The sequence below is a fragment of the Hippocampus zosterae genome, chromosome 6 (genome assembly GCF_025434085.1).
Source record: "Hippocampus zosterae strain Florida chromosome 6, ASM2543408v3, whole genome shotgun sequence".
Lineage (NCBI taxonomy): Eukaryota > Metazoa > Chordata > Actinopteri > Syngnathiformes > Syngnathidae > Hippocampus > Hippocampus zosterae.
This window is the reverse complement of record NC_067456.1, coordinates 17,289,083-17,308,870: the sequence shown is the minus strand read 5'-3', so window position 1 is coordinate 17,308,870 and position 19,788 is coordinate 17,289,083. Positions and strand designations below refer to the sequence as shown.

At 43.6% G+C, this 19,788-nt stretch overlaps 1 protein-coding gene and 1 long non-coding RNA gene across 2 annotated transcripts; both read right to left on the bottom strand.

Moving 5' to 3' along the window:
• Window positions 1-525: 525 nt before the first annotated feature.
• Window positions 526-2,312, bottom strand: LOC127602566 (uncharacterized). The gene is made up of 3 exons (XR_007962829.1): window positions 2,195-2,312; window positions 1,309-1,362; window positions 526-829 (listed from the first exon to the last, which is right to left on the bottom strand). It is a non-coding gene; the product is annotated as an uncharacterized LOC127602566 (long non-coding RNA).
• An 843-nt stretch (window positions 2,313-3,155) lies between these two features.
• Window positions 3,156-18,458, bottom strand: mn1b (meningioma 1b). Its single transcript, XM_052068741.1, has 2 exons — window positions 13,991-18,458; window positions 3,156-4,540 (listed from the first exon to the last, which is right to left on the bottom strand). Exons 1-2 carry the CDS (start codon window positions 17,496-17,498, stop codon window positions 4,314-4,316), a joined length of 3,735 nt encoding a protein of 1,244 aa, XP_051924701.1. The 5' UTR covers window positions 17,499-18,458; the 3' UTR covers window positions 3,156-4,313.
• Window positions 18,459-19,788: the final 1,330 nt, after the last annotated feature.

The following is a 19,788-nucleotide window of genomic DNA, read 5'->3' as shown; positions in this document are numbered from 1 at the left end:
GATCCAGCACCATACATCTTGACCGGAGCCAATACCCCAAGGACTCTTTGTCACCATGTCTTGCATGTCTGAGGCTAATCAGCAGGCATGTTCACAAAAAGGGGGTATCGCTTCTCCCGGTACGCAGCAGACAACAAACTTTCATCATCTCAAATGGCGTTAAGGTGTGCAAGCGCCAACACGTACAACAAAACAGCAACCTGCATTTCGTCAAGCGTGTCGTCGAAACCTGTGAGCACATGCCCATCCTTCCAGGAAAGAGGTTGGTCAAACCAGACAGACAGGTAGGGCGTCACTTTCAGGACACACTTCTACAGTGAGCTGATTGTACAAGCAAATGTAGCAGAATTTGTTTGTGCAAGATGTTCTTTCAACCACAAAGGATGGAACAAAGTGGTATTATGTACACAAACACACATACATATATACATATATACATACATATATATATATATATATATATATATATATATATATATATATATATATATATATATATATATATATATATATATATGTGGTCATTTCTCTACTCAGACTCCAAAAAAAATCATAACATAAAGTCACTTTCCATTTTGAAGCTTCCACTCTTGAGTAAAGACTTTCTACAAGATGTTGGCAAAGTATCACAGAGATGTAATCATCCAGATGAACAGTTCAGAGAAAAACGATGAAAAGTGAAATCAGGCCTGACTCACAATCTCTTGCTCTACTTTGTCCCAAAACTGTGTGACCGGGTTGAAGTCAGACGTCTTCCCTGTGAAACTGATCTTTATGGACCTTGCTTAAGGCACAGAGGTACAGTCATGCTGGAACAGAAAATGGCCTGCTGCAAACACAAAGATTACAAGTACAAAATGTATATGATTAAAAGAATTACAAACGAATACTCTGAATAAATGAGTCTATTCCAACAAAGATTTAACTGATATACATTCAGTGTAGACAAAGTTGCAGCACCAGGTTTCAGTCAAAGAAATTATCTTCAACCCCGTCCATGTGCTGTAAATAATCTACTGCCCAAAGCCACAATTCGAAAATAAACCAGAATTTCAGAAAATTGGCCAATTGATAATAAGTGCAACTTCTTCCCACCATACTGCACACATCAGTACATTCATCTTGACCGGAGCCAATTGATCATGACAAATCCCAGGTCATGATCAATATTCAACAATTCTAATCTTTTGTTTCTGCTCTAATTTTTCTGCACATTACCACTTGGATTATTTTCCTCTTGAATTCTCTCGTTCTCTCCATACCACACAGCCTTTGAATTGTGTCACTCCTCCTTTTTCACCAACTCACCTCTGTGATTCTTTGATCCACTTCCTGTTCCTTTGTTGGGATACTGAGCCGCACCTGAAACAAATTGGCGCATTAGCTCAACATTTCAACCACAAAATACTTTTGCCATTTGGGTGGAACACTTGGCAGATAATGCCAAATTGCACCCCCCAAAAATGCACACACTCAAAACCATAAAGTGGCACTTAAAAAAAAAAAAAACTTATTCAGAAATCAAAACATTTTCTTCTGCCATTTTCCCTCCCACATGATGCCAGTCACATAGCCTGTTTTGTCTGCTGTTTGTCGACGCTGAGGTTCTCTGGGCATCATGTCTACACTGCAGGCTCCTGCTATAGTGTCAAGCAAACCCAAATAACCGAGGTTACGATGTGTGTTTGTGATTGGTAGTAAGTATTCATGAAGATAGCAAAGAGTCAAGATAGCTGGGGGAAGGAAGGGGCGACTGGATACTTGTATGGCATTGTTTGTAAATGCATATTTCAATAATTCATTAGCCAAAGCATTAGGTACTCGTGCAAAGTCTATTGAGAGGAAATAGTGTGACTTTGACTTGAATATTTTTACTATCATGGTTGCAAACTGAACTGCATCATACTGTTCCAAAATTTGGCTACATGAGAAGGTGCAGATTTGAAACGTTTTCTTTTGACTGTTGATGCCTTGATCTTGGTTAGGGAAGAGTTATATCGTATACAGTATTATAGATTGTAAGTGATTGCAGAATATGTTACAATTTACAGGGGTTTCCTGCAACACTGACTTTAGTCAGTCAGAACAGAGTTATTAACGTATTCTCAAGCAGTAGTAAAATCGAAATTGCAGCAAATACATCTATGGCAAACACTTGGCAAAAAAAAAGTAATGAAAAATGTGAATTTCTTACCTTCACTCCTGTGGTTGGCTTCAATTTCAGAAAGGGACAAAGCATTTCTCTGTGTGCCATTCGTAACAATGAAATGTCATAAAGCGACCAAGACCTCCATATCTGGAAAAGAACAAGAGACTGTCATATAGTCTTAAATTATTATTAATAATAATCTTAAATAAAAAATACATTTGTTTCATCGCATATAGGCTACTTTGAAATTCTAGACAGTCCACAAGCAAATCCATCAATTTTCTACACTACTTGTCCTCAGCAGGGTCAAAGGTGAGCTGCTTCCCAGCTGACTTCAGGCTGGGTCAACTGTCAATCAGACAAGCCAACCATTCATACACAGGCCAACGGGAAATTCGCAATCTCCAATTAACGTGTATTTAACATCATAAAGCTTTGTTTATGGTATGTGGGAGGAAACTGGAGTACTGCAAACATGTCAACTTCTCAAAGGACTTCTGGATCTCCTGAGGCAGAGGTGTTTACCACAATTCTACCACGTTGCCTTCACCTTAAAATACCCATTTGAATATTTCTCTGGGCTAATTATGGAACCTTGCAAAAAGCCTATTTCTCGGATGGCAACAGTTTTTTTTTTACGTTCCGATTTATTACAAGTTGCGTGATTTGAGCAGGACTGTCGTTAAAGATGTGAGGATGAGACGAGCGTTGTGAACGAGTGTACGCAGAATGAATCATCTTAGAGTCTTAATCCATTAAGATGCGCATTGCACAGCATCGCTTATTTGCCACGTCTCGTCTTTATATTTTACAGGAACCTGCATTGCTGTCACTTGGTGTGCTTCAGTTCACAACTTCCTTGTCATAGCTGTCATTTGATATACACGGCAGACAATTTGCATTGGCTCATGGTTCTCAACGTAAACATTGTAGGGTATGTAAACATTGCATTTTTATTTGCTGTAAAAAAAAAATTAAAAAGCAAATACATAGACGGGTAGCAAAGTTCCACCTTTAACATCATATTTATTGTTATTTAGTTACTCAATAAAACATATACAGATATATACAATATGCAGGAAAACAGACGACTGCACTTTACTTATCCTTTAAAAAGTAAACAAAACATCAGTTCATAAATTGCTGTCACAGTCCTCCATCTATTGTTTCAGAAATTCAAATTCAACAGAAGCTTTATTTAAAGATTACAAGATTGCCCAACACACAGCATTTTTTTAAATCTTATTATACATGTGCAATACCAATAGCCATTTTTTTTCAATTCAACAATGCAAATGCCTCCATTTCAGTTCCCATTGGCTGAATTGTATACAAGGTTGAGCTAATGAATATGAGAGAAGTTTCTTACAACATAAATGAACAGCAGCAGTAAAAAAAAGTTGCTTGGGATATGGAGGCAAATAGTTGTATTTGCACAGAAAAAATAAACAAAAAAATATACATTCATGCATATTCATCCATCTTTTGTTATGCTTCTGTATTCCACTTCCAATGAAACAGTCCACTCATTTGAAAAAGGACAAAAATGATCAAAACAAGTGAAAGTCAAATGAAATTTCTGGGGCAAAGAGTTCCTTACAATGGGTTCATATACCGGTATATTTATATACATTAGAGCTCTACGTGTACGTGAGGAGAGCAAAAAGGCCATATTTACTAACATCAGAAAAGAAAATCCATCAGCCTGCCAAGTATATCACGTGTCAACACTGCTACACAATTACAGCCAGTGGCAACTGAATATATCTGCTTTTGCTATCTCATAATCATTGTTTGACAAGTTTATATTTTTTCATCAAAACAAAACCAATAAGCAAAACAACCCCCCCCCAAAAAAAATATACATGTAGATTTGAGGTTTTTCAGACTGTAATGTCCATCAGTGTCTGAGCGAGTGACTGCATGTTTTTCACAATAAAATGGTATTTGTATGCTTGTGTGTATAAGTGGGTGTGCGTGCGTTTTTATGTGTGTGCGCATGTTCGTGTGTGTGTGTGTATATTTCCCATTTATACGTGAAAGTCATTCTCTCCCTGAACAGGCAAGAGATGCCCGCACTTTCCACATTTTATCATCATCATTCTTTGTCATTTGTCTCTGATCTTAGTTTGTCCTCTTCTTTTGTGGTGGGACAGCTTTTCATTCAAGTCAGTGCCGCCACGAATGTCCCAAATCGGTTGGAAATATCAGAGTGGAGCGAGCGCCACGAAGAAACGGGTCCTCCTCTGCCCTTACTGTCCCCCAGCTCGTCTGTGCAGTGGACGGACAGGCACTGAAGGTGGTTTCCTCCTCCTCCCCCGCCTCCTCCTCCTCCTCCTCCGCTGGCCCCGGGGGTCCCGACTGCAGCCTTACTCTGGGACAGCTCAGAGTCTGCAGGCAAGTGGAGAAAGAAAAAGGTTAATTACATCTGCGCAAAATGAGCAACATTTAGCAACTGGCGGATGAATCATTTAAATACAATTTTAATGAAACCGGTGTCATTTACACATCCCACTCGAAATCTGCACTGTGATATTAATTGAACAGTGTTTCGCCACTTCTACCTTCTCTGGTCTGAGTGCCTCTCACGAGCAAAACTGCGCTGACCCTTGATGTGGGGTCAAAGGACACTGACAAAACTGGCCTTTAACCCTGCTTGACCCAATTTATTGGTGTAATGACCGCGCCGCCGTATCGACCGGGCGTCGCAGAGATGTGGAGGCTCATATTAAACGGCTGCTTCGAGCTTCCCGAAAAATCTATACACAGGTTGATTATACATCATATTAAAAAATCTGCTGTGCCAGAGAGTTAATGCTTACGCCCGCGGTGCACGTTGCGCATATGGAGAAAAATCACTCTGAGTCGTGTAATGAAAAACTTAGTCAAGGGGAAGATTGACGAGGACAGCAAGTGCTTTCTAAACGATATATCATCTGCCAATATGCTGCGGACTGCGGGGCAGGGAGGAAGCGAAGCTCGGAAGCGAGGAGAGACACATCGCAACTTGGACAGAGGTAGTGGAGGGACGGCGTGCTTTGGATTTTTCCTTTGAGCCAAGAGCACAGGGGAAGTGTGTGAAGACATCCAGTCTGATTGCTCTTCCATCTCCTTTGCCCAAACACACACGCTAACCTATACTTTAGCACCGTGTGGCTGCTTGAAACACATCAGTGTCATGCACAAAGACAACATCGGGGACGAGACGAGTGTAGAAGCGGAGAGAAGGCAGCACAGACGAGCCGAGTTTACATGCCTCACACAGGCTGAGATACGCGACACAAGCTGCACCGCCTTACCACCGACATGCCAGTTCTGATCACCACGTACAGTTTGGAAGCATAAAAGGGCTGTAGGATCATAATGGCTGTAAAAACAGCACGACACAAACAAATACATTCAACACCAAAGAAGAAAGGGACAGTACATAAAAGAAAACAAAGAAGGGCATCTGGAATTTTGTGATCTTTTTTTTTCCTTCATTTTTATGAACATTAACATGAGTTGTTTTTTTTTTCTTTATACAGAAAAAAAACATTTCTGTTGTCACATGTTGGTGACGACGATGAAGTGGCACTGTATCTACTTCCACGTTGTAGGTAAAATACTACAGCGACTAGTCCAATAACAACAGAATGGATTTTTTATATCCTTTAGTCTTGACGGTGGAAAAGAGCATGCTCACGTGAACTGGACTTTCTGGTGGGTAGGGGCTTTTGTTGACCATTTTTATCCCTCACCTCCTTGCCAAATCCTAGCCTGGCCATACAGCAAGGACAACCAAGAGACACGGGCTTGCCACCCCCCCCCCCCCCCCCAGCCTGTCTGGACTGTGACCACTGGATTGGAAAAGTGGAGGATTTGGTAAAAGGTCAGGCAGCCAAGCCTCCCGTTGTTTCGTTTGACTCTGCGAGAGGATTTTGTCAAAATTCTCTTTCCCAAAGAAGCAAGATGTTAAGCGGGCGGACGCGGCGAGGGAGAAATGAGGATTTAAAGCGGCGTCGGAGGTGCGACTGATGAGACCCAACATTTGCCAGGGGGTCCGGTTATATACCTCAGCGTGGCATAGCCCCCCACCCCCAACCCCGCCTCCTCGACTCGGGCATATTGCCTCCCTCCACCCACTCTCACTCCCTTGTCTCAGCGCCCTCCAGCAGCCGCCGGCAGCTCATGCTAGCTGGGCACAGCGGGGTCCACACCGGCCTGAATAGGCAGCCAAGCGTTCCCCTGGCTCACTGCTGACACACAGCAAACTGACAACACGTTCGGCCAAACACACAAAACACGGCAACCACTGCCGCCGCTGCCATACCCGCGTCAGCCAATAGCCGTTGCTCCACATAGACGTGTATATTTCTATGGCATAAAATTGGGCGCATTACCTCATCAAAACAGGACAAATGCAGTACGATTAGCGCATAATTCAGATTCATCTGAGTTAACACTTTAGGCCTAAAAATGTCAAATAAAAAATCCCAGCGAGCCCAAACAGGATAAGATGTTTCAAAAATGGATTTATGAATAGATCCCCTCAAAATATGACATGACACGGTTAAATGGTAGGATTTTTCAGGAAGGAGAACCCCTCCCCCACCCCCCAAAAAACATTGCCACACGTAAATGAAACACATTATCCATGGCAGTGCGCGTACTTGGTCAAAACTGGAAATGATGGCGTGAAATTGTACATCACAATGTAACAGGGCCATTAAAAAAATTGGAAATACTTACTCTACTGCATTATAATTATGCCAAATCTGAGAAATGATAAATATCTGACGTCTTTTACTATTTCCTCCATTATTAAAGGGTGAAACAAAAATTTGTATGCATTCCCCTACTTCAATCATGAATGGGACAGTGCCTCTTTTAAGTTGAACACACGCCTTTGACTCTCCCCTTTCTCTCTTGATTTCCATGGGGAGGGCTACGCTGTATCAGTATAACAAACGAGGAGGACATTGTTTTCGGCTATTTTCGTCGGGCTTTGTGATGGAAACCATTAAACGCAAGCAACACAAGAAATCCTGCTGTGCGTCATCAATATTTGCAAACACGACGCAGTCGGACACCACCGGTTACACTTTGTCAAAACTGGAAACGATGGCGTGAAATTTTACATCACACAAGTCCAAATCCCAAATCACCGTGAGGTTTTACACACAGGGAAATCTCAGCTCCCAATAAGATCTCTGTGGTTATGGCTGCTCACCGGCTAACACAGATTTCATTTTCACGGTAATATCAATCAGAGCCCATTAATCTGCGGGGAACTATATAGCTCAGCATCAAGAAGCAACGAAGAAAAGGAGAAAATGTTCAGCCTGAGGAGAAAACACACCTAAATTGTCTTTAAACACATCCCAGACAGACAAGATTACCAAAGCAATGTGCTACTACACAAATACCAAATTCAATGGGTCGCTTTGGCTTCAAGTGTGACATAGTTATTTAGTGTGTGATGAGTATCTCTCTCTTTCTCTTTCTCTCTTTTCTCTCTCTCACACACACACACACATACACACACACACACAGCGGGTACATAACATGAGTGTGTCTGGGATCCGACGGGCTGACACAGCTTCGCATGTCACTACACAATCAACAAGCAATGTGAAAGGAAGAGGCAAACGATAATTCTCCCATTATTTTTGCGGTGAATGTTTGCTTACGTTTAAAAATAACTGCAGCGGTCTTTGAAGTTAGTATGTAAAACGACTAGATGCAATGAATTGTCGCTTTGAAATAACAAAAAAGATGGCAGGAGGAGACAAAGTGCGCGCCAGAGAGTTAAGATTTTCACAAGGCTTCTTTTTTTGGCGCTAGCTCCTCACGGCCGTCACGTTGATTTCCCAGGCTCTGGGATCTCAAGCGGCATGGCTCTGCCCTTTCTATCCCAAGCTCCACTTCCATGACGACACTTCACCTTTGACCTTGTGTTCCTGGGGGCGCGACCCTATCTTCTCTGAAACGCCACGCGGTCCAATCGGATCGCTCCGCTCGCTGACAAAAACACCCAAAGGCCTCTGCTCCTATGACACCGTGTGACATCAGGTCAGATTCCTTTAGCATAACAACTGGAGCCATGGATGGCTTGGTGTGAGAATTCTGTCTTAGTCAGCACAAAGAATTCGTCACCATCCATAGAAGAAGAAAAAAAAAATCACGGCGAACAAAACAATCTTTTTTAAAAAGTGCTTTTGCCACTGACGTGTCAGATCCGCGGGACTCCAACTTTACACATTCGATAAAACCCGCCTCAAAGGGAGAGCAAAATGTACTAAATGAACATCTCGAAAAGTAAGCCTTGAGGTTATCAAAAGAGGGCATATGCAACCCCCCCCCCCCAAAAAAAACTCTGCCCGACTCCCAAACTATGACCTTTGCCTCAGAAGAGGGAGGGAGGATCGCTGCAAAGACTCGGGGAGAAGGGGGTGGGCAGCGCATTTCTCCAACAAGACCGGAGAGGTTATTTTGGTTTGAATTTCCTTTCTGTTCTCCGGCCTGCAACTTAAAGGGAGCCTAAAAAGAGAAGCTCGTCCAGACAGGCATTGCCCTCAGCGTTGGTAACTTTCTCTCATATAAACACACACATACGTAAGCACAAATACACACTCACTCACCTCTCCGGCCACAAGTAGCGCTTAGGAAAGCAGACACAAAGCAGAACATGGGAAGTGATTTAGAGGGCCCTTCATAACTCACAAGCGTGTCTATGACCTGTCCAGTGTGTCATCCAAGCCGGTGACATATTGATCGACGTCGCTGTCTCTATTTTGTCTCGGCACACTGCGGAAAAACCCATTTTTTAAAGTTGCCAATTTTTTTAACTCGTCAAACCCTGGTATTTAAAGATGGCAGCATCTATTTTCAAGAGTGCTCCAAATGTTTTCAAATACAACACAGAAATCCCACATATGATGCAAGAATGCAAGGCATGATTTATACAGTCAACTTATTTTTTTGCTCCGTTTTTATTGTTACGAGTAAAACAGCACTTCGCTTTCCCTTGAGGGAGCGAGACACTTTTTATCTGCCACTATCACTGGGTTCTTTTTCTCTCAATCAGCTTTCACTTTTCTCTCCAAGGAGAAAGAGCTCAGGTGTCATAAGTCATTTGTCAATTCCTCAATACAAATTAAAGATGCCTGACAACAAGCTGTACGGCAAACAACATAACCACTGCTGGCAGTGTGACAACACTGACACCTCAAGAGAGCTGAGAACACATACACACCTTTTTCCAAGCACAGACATATAAGCCCAACACCTTTCAGTGGCTTTGTACTAAACTGGTTCTCTCTCTCTTTCTCTCTCTTTTTTTTTTTTTAACCGCCACAGTTGTATGGCAAGCAGTCGACAAGAAATATTTGGATGAATGTCACATACATTGGCAATCACTGATTTTTAACTTCAATTTGTGCAACTCCGGGATAAATGCATCCCACTCACTGATCCGTACAAGAACATTTACCACACTCTGAAACTTTTTTTTTTCATCCAAACACCTCTACTCTGGGAAAACAACATGCTGGATGAGCTTCTTCTTCTTTTTAATCCAACAAGTAAACAGGCTGACACCATGTGCTGTCTTCAACAGGGGCTCGGTGCACTGTAAAATGTTTTATATATAAATGAAAATGTCTTCAAAACACTTCATTTGTAACATATGCTTTTTTTCCCTAATTGTGATCTATATATAAATCAAGAAAACACTTTTTTTTCCTTTGGCCACACTCGAATAATGTTAACACATTCCACCAGGCCAAGGAAGAGGGAATTTTGAGGGCTGGCAGGTCGATGGGGTGGAGTTGTAAGTTTGACACAGTCTAAATAAATCAAACTTTATGTCTGCAGCTGACACATCCACACTATCAAGTGGCGCTGTCTACATACCCGTATACGCAGACACACATGTGTGTGTGCGCGCGCACACACACACACACACACATACAAGCACACAGACGTACACCCATGCAAATTCAAAAGGAAAAAAAAATCTGAAAACGTCAGATGCATAACTCATCTAACCGTAGAATCGCACAACACAATTTCAGTTTTAAAAAAACGATCAAAATAAAAAGTGTTGGGCTTTTTCTTCACAACAGGGACACCGTTGCTTCAATGCAATCCTAGTGCTGAAATTCACTGCAGAGAAACACAAGCAATTCTACTCCTAATGAACTTGTCAATAACCAGGTCAAATTGCACATGTTGCCTGCAGATGAATTATGTATTTTGGAAACAATACTAGCAAAGCTAATTGCTATGATTATCATAATGATTATCGCCTCTCCAGGAGAGAGACGTGTGCGTGAGGCTTTGCAACGTGTGTTCTTGATAAAGGCCATATGAAAGACGGTGTAATGACAGGCAAAGCACATAGCACTGCCCCGAGCTGTCCCCCCCCCCCCGACCGCCCCCCCCCCCCCCCCCCCACATGCAAGCAAGTGCCAATCACTTTATTGTGGGATTTTTTTTTTGTTTCAAAACAGGAAATACAAATTACTGGCCCAGTTTGCTGAGGTGTTGTTGAACTGAAATGTCAAAAGAGAGAGTCCCAAAGGATCATTCTCAATGCTGAAATATCAATACAACTTTTTTGTGTGTGTGGATTAAAGCCGATTCTGGTGGTATTGTAACATGCAAGCTGTTCCTTTGTCGAATCTGTCAAAGTCAGAGCGACAGAGATTTGATCATAATCTGAGCTCTTGAAAAGACTTATTACTGTGAGTGAAGAGTAGAACTGTTCAATAAGGTCAGCTGTGAAGTATTTTAAATGTGTTGAACAGAAAAAAAAAGTGAAACGTGAAAAAAGCGAGAAGGAAAAACAAAAATAGCTCATTGACTTCCTCCATCCCATTTCTGGTTGCGTGTTATCAAGACTGCACATATCACAAAATGTGCTCACAACGGTACACATCATACGAGGAAGACTTTTTGGTGCCTGACATTTAATTCAAGTTTATGAAGGTGAAGTCAACAGGAACATCCTTCAAATTTTAAATACACAAGAAGTCACAGAAGGAGGTGCCCCCCCCAAAAAAAAGACCTGTGAAGGCATTATGAAGGCAGCACGCATCCTTCTTGAACATGTGCATCAGTGTCAGCTGGGATAGAGCAAAGCAAAGAAAATCACCTCTTTTAAATTTCCGTTTTTATTTTTTTATAATGTAAGCATTGGAATTTGTTTATTATATGTATTACTCCGTTGTAGTGCCCACAGCTGTAAACAACTACTTGGGAAGGGAATAAATAGTTTTTTTAAAAGTTAGAATTTGTTTTTTTCAAACGGAAAATAGACCGAATCTTTGACCCTCTCCAGAGTTAAACTAGTCCTAAACCTAATTTAGCGTGCACACAATGTGCCTTTTCAATTCAATAAATTGTAATTTAATTTTTAAATGTCACACTGAAGAAACCTAAAGGAAAAAAAGTACGAAAACACATGCAGGCATGTATTACAAATTGCCAGAAAAAAAATAATGGGTGTTTTACTCAACCTAAAATAAATACAAAAACACGATCAGAGGGTTAATCCGTTCTTCCATAATCCGTTCTTGACAAAGCCACTTTCAGGTTGTGGTAAAGACGTGCAGACTAGAGGAGCAACTTAAAACTGAACCGACTGGTTGAGGTGGATAGTTTTTGTATTGACAAAAGCCTGTGGGACGTTGCCTCTTAAGGAACTGCAACATGCACAGTGACTTATCTTAAATGAATACGTTATATTGCTCCTTCCAAAGTAAACCCAACATCAGATTCAATCTTCAAATTGCCCGTTCCCTCCCAAATGTACCTCCACCATTTTTTTTCATCTTTGCTGTCTGAAGCACTCAAATGAAAAACTGTCAGGAGCCGTGATTTGTGCTAACTAGCTATCGATCGCTCCCGGAGCCGCATGCCTCTTGTCCATTCAGGGAGGGTGGCGGGAGGAAGAAAGAAGGAGAGAAGAGGAGAGGAGAAAAGACTATTCTTCTTCGACTGATTTGTGTGCGCATGCAACAGGGCGCGGAAGCCAGCCTGACAAATAGTGCTGGGTCTCTCTGTCAAAGGCAAATCCATCAGTATATCTAAATACCTCCAAACTGGTGTCTGTAATATATGCCCTGCATCACACGTATATGCCCACTCCTCCGGCACTGTTGTTTTCACTGAGGTTTGCATAAATTAGCGGAGCTTGTGCACCTCTTAAGACCACATCAATAAATCAGGAGAATTAAAAGGCTCGAGTCGCTGTTCATTAAAGTGAGTGGTAAACAACTAGTTCCAAGCAAAACAAATAGCAGAAGGAGCATGTATGATAATGTAGGCTAATATAATTTAATGAAGTCATTTTAGGCCTCTGGTTGGTTACAAGTTATTGCGTTAGTGTTACCAGCCGCCATCCAGTCCCACAGAAACAATGCACTATATACCCCAAATCCAGACCCAGCTTGCTGTGCGCCCCCCACCTCTCGCTACGCCTGCAGTGAACAGAACAAAGAGGCGCTGAAGACACGCTAGATAGACGCTAATACAATTACATGACTATATATTCCCATTATTATTACAGAAACATCGCACCCAAAAGCAGTGCTTACCGTTAATGGTGGTTAACAGCCTTTTAAATGTCGTACGACAATGGCATAAGCGTCTGATTTATTAGGGGGGAAAGAAAGCATGTGTAAAAAAAACACAAATATAGAAATATATATATATACCTATATCAACCTATTGTACAACTATATGAGGTAATTCAACAGAAGCAATTACAGCAAATGTCTACTTTTATAATTATATAATTGTAAGAAGCATAATTGTAAAAACAATTATACGCTGCAAATACAAATATCAATTGTTATAGGAACAGTATTGCGAAGTGTATTGATATTGTGGTCTAGAATAAAGTAGTGTGATATAAGGAATTGTGGCTTAACTAAGAGCCATATGAAAGCACCAAACTTTACAATTAAAACATGAAATAATTAATTCCAAATTAAAATACTTTTGGGTGTTTTGACGACATTTAAGTGAGACTTGAAACTGCATCTTGTGCCGCAAAGTTTTGCATGGCTGTATTTTCAGTACTAGTTTTACACAATAAGAAAAATAAAACCACAATTCATAATAGAAGTAATCTCATACGTGTATGTTCTTTTAGTTATGTTACGTGTTCCAGCTGCTATTATACAGCATAGTTGGGTTTTAGATTTAAATTACGAAAACCTGAATCAAATTAAAATGAAACTAATTGGAACATTAATTTGGGAAAATTCTCTCCATCCAATTTCAATCCAATTGCATTTCGGCAGCTCTGTTTTATCCCAAGGCAATAACATAAACAAACACGTAACAAGGCGAGGGAAACCCCACCGCCGAGACGCACATCCTCCAAAAGCTATTAATCTTCTCAATGCAGTTGTTCACCCTGAAAACTGAGATAAAGAGCCACGGGAAATGTTTACTTTTCTTGAGGTGTTCTTTTTTTCCAAGTGTCACTACAATGAGGAAATCTATTTAAAAAAAAAAAAAAGAAGTTGACCGCAGGGGCAGAAACGCAAAAGTCTTTGTGCTGTCAAAGTGATTTTTAGACCGCTCCAATACGTTATTACACATTTTTGTCAATAAACATATACATAGGACAAACTGATTTTTTTTCCTGTCATTGGGAGTGACATTTTCCAACCGGCATATTATTTAAAATGCATGTAGGGGTTTTAAAACTGAGAAAATATTCATCTTTTCCTCTTTCACCGCAACATGAACATGCAGATTATTCAAATTACTGAAAGAAACGTTCTCCTGAAATGCGGGATGCAAGACAAAAGGAAGTTTAATTAAAGAAAAAAAAGTTCGTACCTTCTTTGTTGTTGTTTTGGCTCTTGTTTTTTTCCCAGAGTCCCATGGACTTGTCATCCTCGGACCCGTCCATCATGGCCTTGTCACTGGGCACGTACCAGGTGGCGTGCTGCTCTGCCATGAGTGTGTCAAGGTCAATAGTGCCCATTGAACCCTTCCCAGCGACAGGGCTGCAGCTTGCCAGATCGTTGTCTCCGTTCTGAGAGGGACAATCGCCGTTCTTTTTGCCGTTTTTCATGGCAAGCGGCTGGTCTTCCGAGATGCTGAACTGCTGCCTTTGCAGCTGGATCTGGGCCTGTAGAATCTCCAGAGGATGGATTTCGTCCTGACCGGAGGTGCTGGATGGGGTGCGTACCTGCTCCACCCCTGGCGTACCTGGATGGCTCACTCCACTGCCGCCCGTTGCTCCACCAGCACTCAGTCCATAGTTGTCCGCTGTCGAGGTAGTGTGATTGTTCATGCCCAAGCCTAAAGTTTTCTGTCCATTCATTTGCATTTTAGGTGAGCCGCCGATCACGGGGCTGCAGTTGGACTTATTGGCTGAGGATCCACCTGCATCTGAGCTGGAGGACACCTCATCCTCATTGCCAAAGTGGGCGCTGACATCATCGGCAAAGTCCACACGGGGCGAGCTGCCGTCAGACTTGGCGACACTTTGAATACCACTGTCCAGAGAAGACATCAGGTCAGCCTGGTCCCCCAACATGAGGTCCCCTCCTTTCCCCCAAGAGGGCGATTGCAGGTGTTTCTCATGGGGTGTGCCCCCACCCCTCTCCCCAACACCAGCTGCAGGGGTTTGCTGGCCTGGACTCACAACAGGGTTTCCATTTTCAGAGGAAAAAAAAATTCCAGGGCTCACATGTCCACTGTCTCTTTTTCTCCTCCCTCTCCCTCTCCCACTCCCTGTTGTCGCCTTCCCCTCACTGCACGGGGTAGCGTCCATGTTGTAATTTGGGGAGAGGGCACTGGCTTCCCCCTGCACCGTCTGGTTTTGACTTGCAGGCTTAGCGTTGCTATTCCCAGTGCCAGGCAGCTGGTTGTTCTGAGAAGTGCTGCTCTGAAAATATTCAGACCCAGCACTGCCAGTCCCGTTAGATGTGCTGCTATTAATGTCCTGCTCGGTCTGACTCAGTTTTCGCTTGCCCTCGTTTTGGTTCTTCTTGTTGAACGTTACGTTGAGGTTGGGAGCCCCGAGGCTCGCGATCATGTTCTGGCACGCCGTGGAAAGGGCCGCCAGGCAGCTCTGGCCAAAAACGCTGTCTTTAGCACTGGTTTTGTTAAAATTCCCAAGAGAGAGAGCACCAAGCTTGCTAACAGACGACCGCTGGCCTGAGGGGAACTCGGACGGAGGAGGGTAGCTCCCTGGTGAGGTGTTCACCCCCTGGGGGACGTTGTGAGCTGGCCCTTGACGGTTTGCCCCTCCGTAGGGGAATGGCGCTTGTGCCCCCATTGGAGGAGCGGGGAAATCGGGTGCTCGCCTCTCTGCCGGTGCATTCGGATGCCCCGTTCCTCCTCCCGCTCCTGGCGACTGCATCTGGGAGATGTTGCCCATGTTGCTGTTGAACTGGGAGTGCAAGCCCGGGGAATGGAGAGCCTGTACATGTCCATCTCCGGGTAATCTCATGGGTTCCTGCATGCCCATACCTGGCCTGAACATCATCCCGGGCCCATTCTGCTGGAGAGCCATGTCATGGGGCCCGGAGTCATTGCCTGCCCCTCCTCCCATACGCCGTGACATCATCTCCCCAGGAGGGTGGGACGCTTGGAACCAGGAGTTCTCCTGGTTTACATGCGGATTTTGTCCATCAACGTTGGCCATCCTGCCTCCGTTTTCCCTGTCAAAGTTGGGCTGAGGCATGCCCCCCACTGGGCCTCCATGACCCAGGGGGCCTGGTGGCACATCACCGTGGTGACCGAGTTGCTGCAGACTGGGCTGCCTCATCCTCTGCTGCTGGTTGCGAGAAGCCATCTGTTTTATCATCATGGCTGCGTTTTGTCGCTGCTGTAAAGACTGCTGCTCAGGCCCCGTGTGCTGCAGTGGACCCGGGGGGAAACCTTCATTCACAGGTGGGGTGAACTCACCTGGCAGTCCCGGATAGGAAGAGGGAGAGAGGTGATTTTCCATGCCACCGCACCAGCCGTCACTACTGTGCGCGTTAGGAAAGTCAAATCTAGGCCTTTTTGCCATGTTCATAAAAGGAGCGTCAAAGTGTTGTAGTCTCTGATTTGGGGGCTGTTGGGAGGGAAGGGGAGCTGGCTGTTGCATATTAAACATGGGGTCCCCGTAGGGATGCAGGCCCCTATTTTCCAGTCTGTGAATGGGATATTCAAACTGATTGTGTTGGCCACTCATCATGACCCCTCCGTCCAGAATGTTCGGATTACTGGAGCCAGACTCAGCCTGAGGGGGTCGGGGGAGGGCAGTGGGGCATGAGTTCTGTCTAGCTATCAAGCCAGCCTGTTGTTGCTGTTGCATGAGAGGATGTCTCGCATTGACCCCCGGGTCCATTCCCACGGGCACCTTCCGGCCATTACCAAATCGCTCAAAAAAGATTCCATGTTGAGGCTGCTGAGGCGGTGGAGGTTGGTGGCCCTTGGAGATGCCCTGCATGCCCGGCGCTCGAGGCATGCCAAGGTTTCCTGGAAAATTCCCACTGGGAACTGGCCTACCGGGGCCAAAATGTGGTAACTGTGATTCGGACTCGGACGGGGAAAATACAGGCACATCGAAATGTCCAGACGGGGGATCACTGGGGAAGTTATACTCTAAGCCCTCCACAGCCCCCTGGTTGGGCAGCCGTCTATTCTCCAAGCTATGAGAATCGGAGGAGGATGAGGAGGATGATGGTAGACCGTGGAAAGAGGCTGCCCTGTTAGGTGACTGGTCTAGGGGGAGGCAGGGAGCAGGAACAGCGTGGCTGCCACTGGGAGGACCGTGATGTTGGAAATCAGGCATGTTACCGGGCCGCTGCTGCTGCTGCTGCTGTGGGAAGCCATCCCCCGCCTGTCCCTCAGCGAGAGGATCGAATCCTTCTCCAAAGCCCTGCTGCGGTCCCATGGCATTGTTATTGTAGCCCATTAGCCTGGCACCATGCAGGCATGATGACCCTGGCTCCGGGCCTCCAAAATTTCCGCTGAAGTGAGGATGATGTTGGTGCGGGTGAGGTTGATGGCCGTGAGGATGTCCTTGATGAGGTTGCTGGTTGTTAAAAAATCCATGCATGGGTCCTTGCTGCTGCTGAAGTCCACTGCTTGCATGCATGTCGGCGTGACCCCGGGAGTGAAAACCTCCATACTGGTCGCCGTTCATGTTCATGTTGAGTCCGAGCATTTGTGGGTCACTCATCGGGCCCATGCTGGGCTCCACAGCACCAGGTGGACCACCAGTGTGAAAACTGGTACTTTTATAATGGGAGCCCATGTTCAGTCTCGGTTGGCTTTTCTGTCTTTCTGACTGGCCAGGGTTTCTGCTATTTATCTGAGAACCAAACTTTTCCAGTCTAAACATACTACACTGTCTTTAATCCCACATAATAGTAAGATTGGTAGTTATTGGGCAGACCATAAAGCAGTCCGGTCCCAAAAGCAGAGTCAACTAAAAATTCAATTTGCTTTCAAAGTCTGAATTAATCAACAATGTTCTCTTTTTTAATTATTAAAAATAGCAGGTAAAGTGTCTAAATATGCTTAAACGGCATCCCTGCTGTTCTTATGCCCGCATTATAAAGTGTTTGATCAAGAAAATGCATTTAGAATAATTGTATTTACCTTGCCGCCCGGCTGTCTAACGACACGCCAAAGTTTCGTGTGCGCATTTGTACGGCGTAATCATGGCACAAAGACATGTCTCTACGAAAGTGAGAGGAGCGCACTTAAGAAATAAAATGACTAAATATGATCAATTAAAAATTGCGCCCTGTCACTCATTAATCCAATCAGGTGTCAAAGTAACCACGGCTCCTTTTCTGTATAATGTCCCATAACGGCATCAAGAAAAAGTCCTCTTGCGACCGTATTGTTAAAATTGTCTTTGTAAATTCGATGAAAAAAATAATGTTTTGTCCATCAGAATGCCATTATTTGCTCTGCAGGCGCAAAAAAAGTTGTCCGGCTTGATGTTAAGTCCACCATCCAAATCAAATCTCCTGCCAAAGCACAGGAGCGACGCGTTCCCGGTTCCGGTCCTGCTCCCAGGGCTGCGAGGCGTGCACTACCCGCACTCCACAAGCACCGAACGGCGTGACAGCATCCTCCACTTTGCTGTTGGAGGTTCGCTCTGCAATGAAGCCGGGGCACCTCTTGGCTCCTTGCTCCGCTCCAAAACGTGCGTGACCCTCCGATACTGGCGCGTGTGTTGAAGTGTGCGCGCTCGAAGGACACTGACTGGAACACACACACTCGGTTTAGCCGCTTTTGGCTGTGTGCGGAACCAACGCGTCCGCAGGAGCCAGCAACAAGTTTTGCATTTCCAGCAGCACTTCCATGCATGACTCTTCAGCCAATCAGAGGGTCTGAAGACGGCATGGGGGCGGGACAAACGCTTTTAAGGTGGTCTTCCATAGCAGATGACATTTGTAAACCTTTATGTGTCAATCAGTATTCGGGGGGTGACTTTCACAATTTGTTTTTGTTTGAGCATATCCAATTGCTATTTATTGCCACAATTGTATTTATCTTTTAATATGACGCCTTAAAATATATAGGGAATTAAAACGACGGTCTGAGTGAGCTGCAGTGGGCAAATTAGAGGGAAAATGGGTTATGTTCTAATAATGCATAAATCGAAATTCATTATATTTCTTCAAATGTCGTAATAATAATAATAACGTTTGGTAGAAACATTCCACTGTCCACATGTGTCTTTATATACTTACTCAGATGACAACTGTCTTAAAAAACATCAACAATAAAACAAGTCCTGATCTATTCAGAAAGAAAAAAAACAACTCGAAATGTTTCAATATTAGTTCTGATCGATTGATTGATTCTGATCGCATCAGGATTACAGTGTGATTAAGTCACGTAATTTTGACAGCCTACCACTTCCAAAAAACAAAACAAAACGTTAGTGTAACCAGATATTATAAAGTGTGGCCCATTCCCAAGAGACGAATCAAATTCGCACCTGCCATTGACACGAAGGAGAACCAATCATCCTTCCAATATGTTGCCCTTTGGTTTATGTCGATCCACCTTTATGTGTGCATCGGATTTAAATTTTAATGCAAAATGATTAATCGTTTTAAATTACTTATGTACAATGGTCGGATGCCTCAAATCAAATAATCATGAGACATTTTGATGCATTTTCGTGTTTCTAAAAAAAAAAACTCGTTTTGTAACTCGATGGGTTGGCAAATTTAGTAGTCTAGTCTTGATAGCTGTTTCTGGCGTGCCTCTTGAAAATATATTTTTTAAAGTTTAAAAAACGAGGGGTGGAGGGGCGGGGAGTTACGTCTGGTTTTCTATAGAATTTTTGGTAATGGCGTCATTTTCAGGATTGTCTCATCTGGTGATTTAACAATTTTCCAAAATATACCAGAAACGATTTACCAGATGAATTCAACATTGTGTCGCCTTTTTTCATATACAAGGTTTGTGACGGCGATTAAACAACTTCTAGAAAAAAGCGTGATTTTATTTACTAACATGTGTATTGTATTTTGTTAAATGTGGACACTATATTAAGGTTATTTATTTCCGCCATTGTGGAGCGAGAGCTTTCAGACACTTGGGTGTCCAGCTGCCTTTTTGTGTTTAGAGAGAAACTCGGAGGCATTTCACCGAACAGACACAGT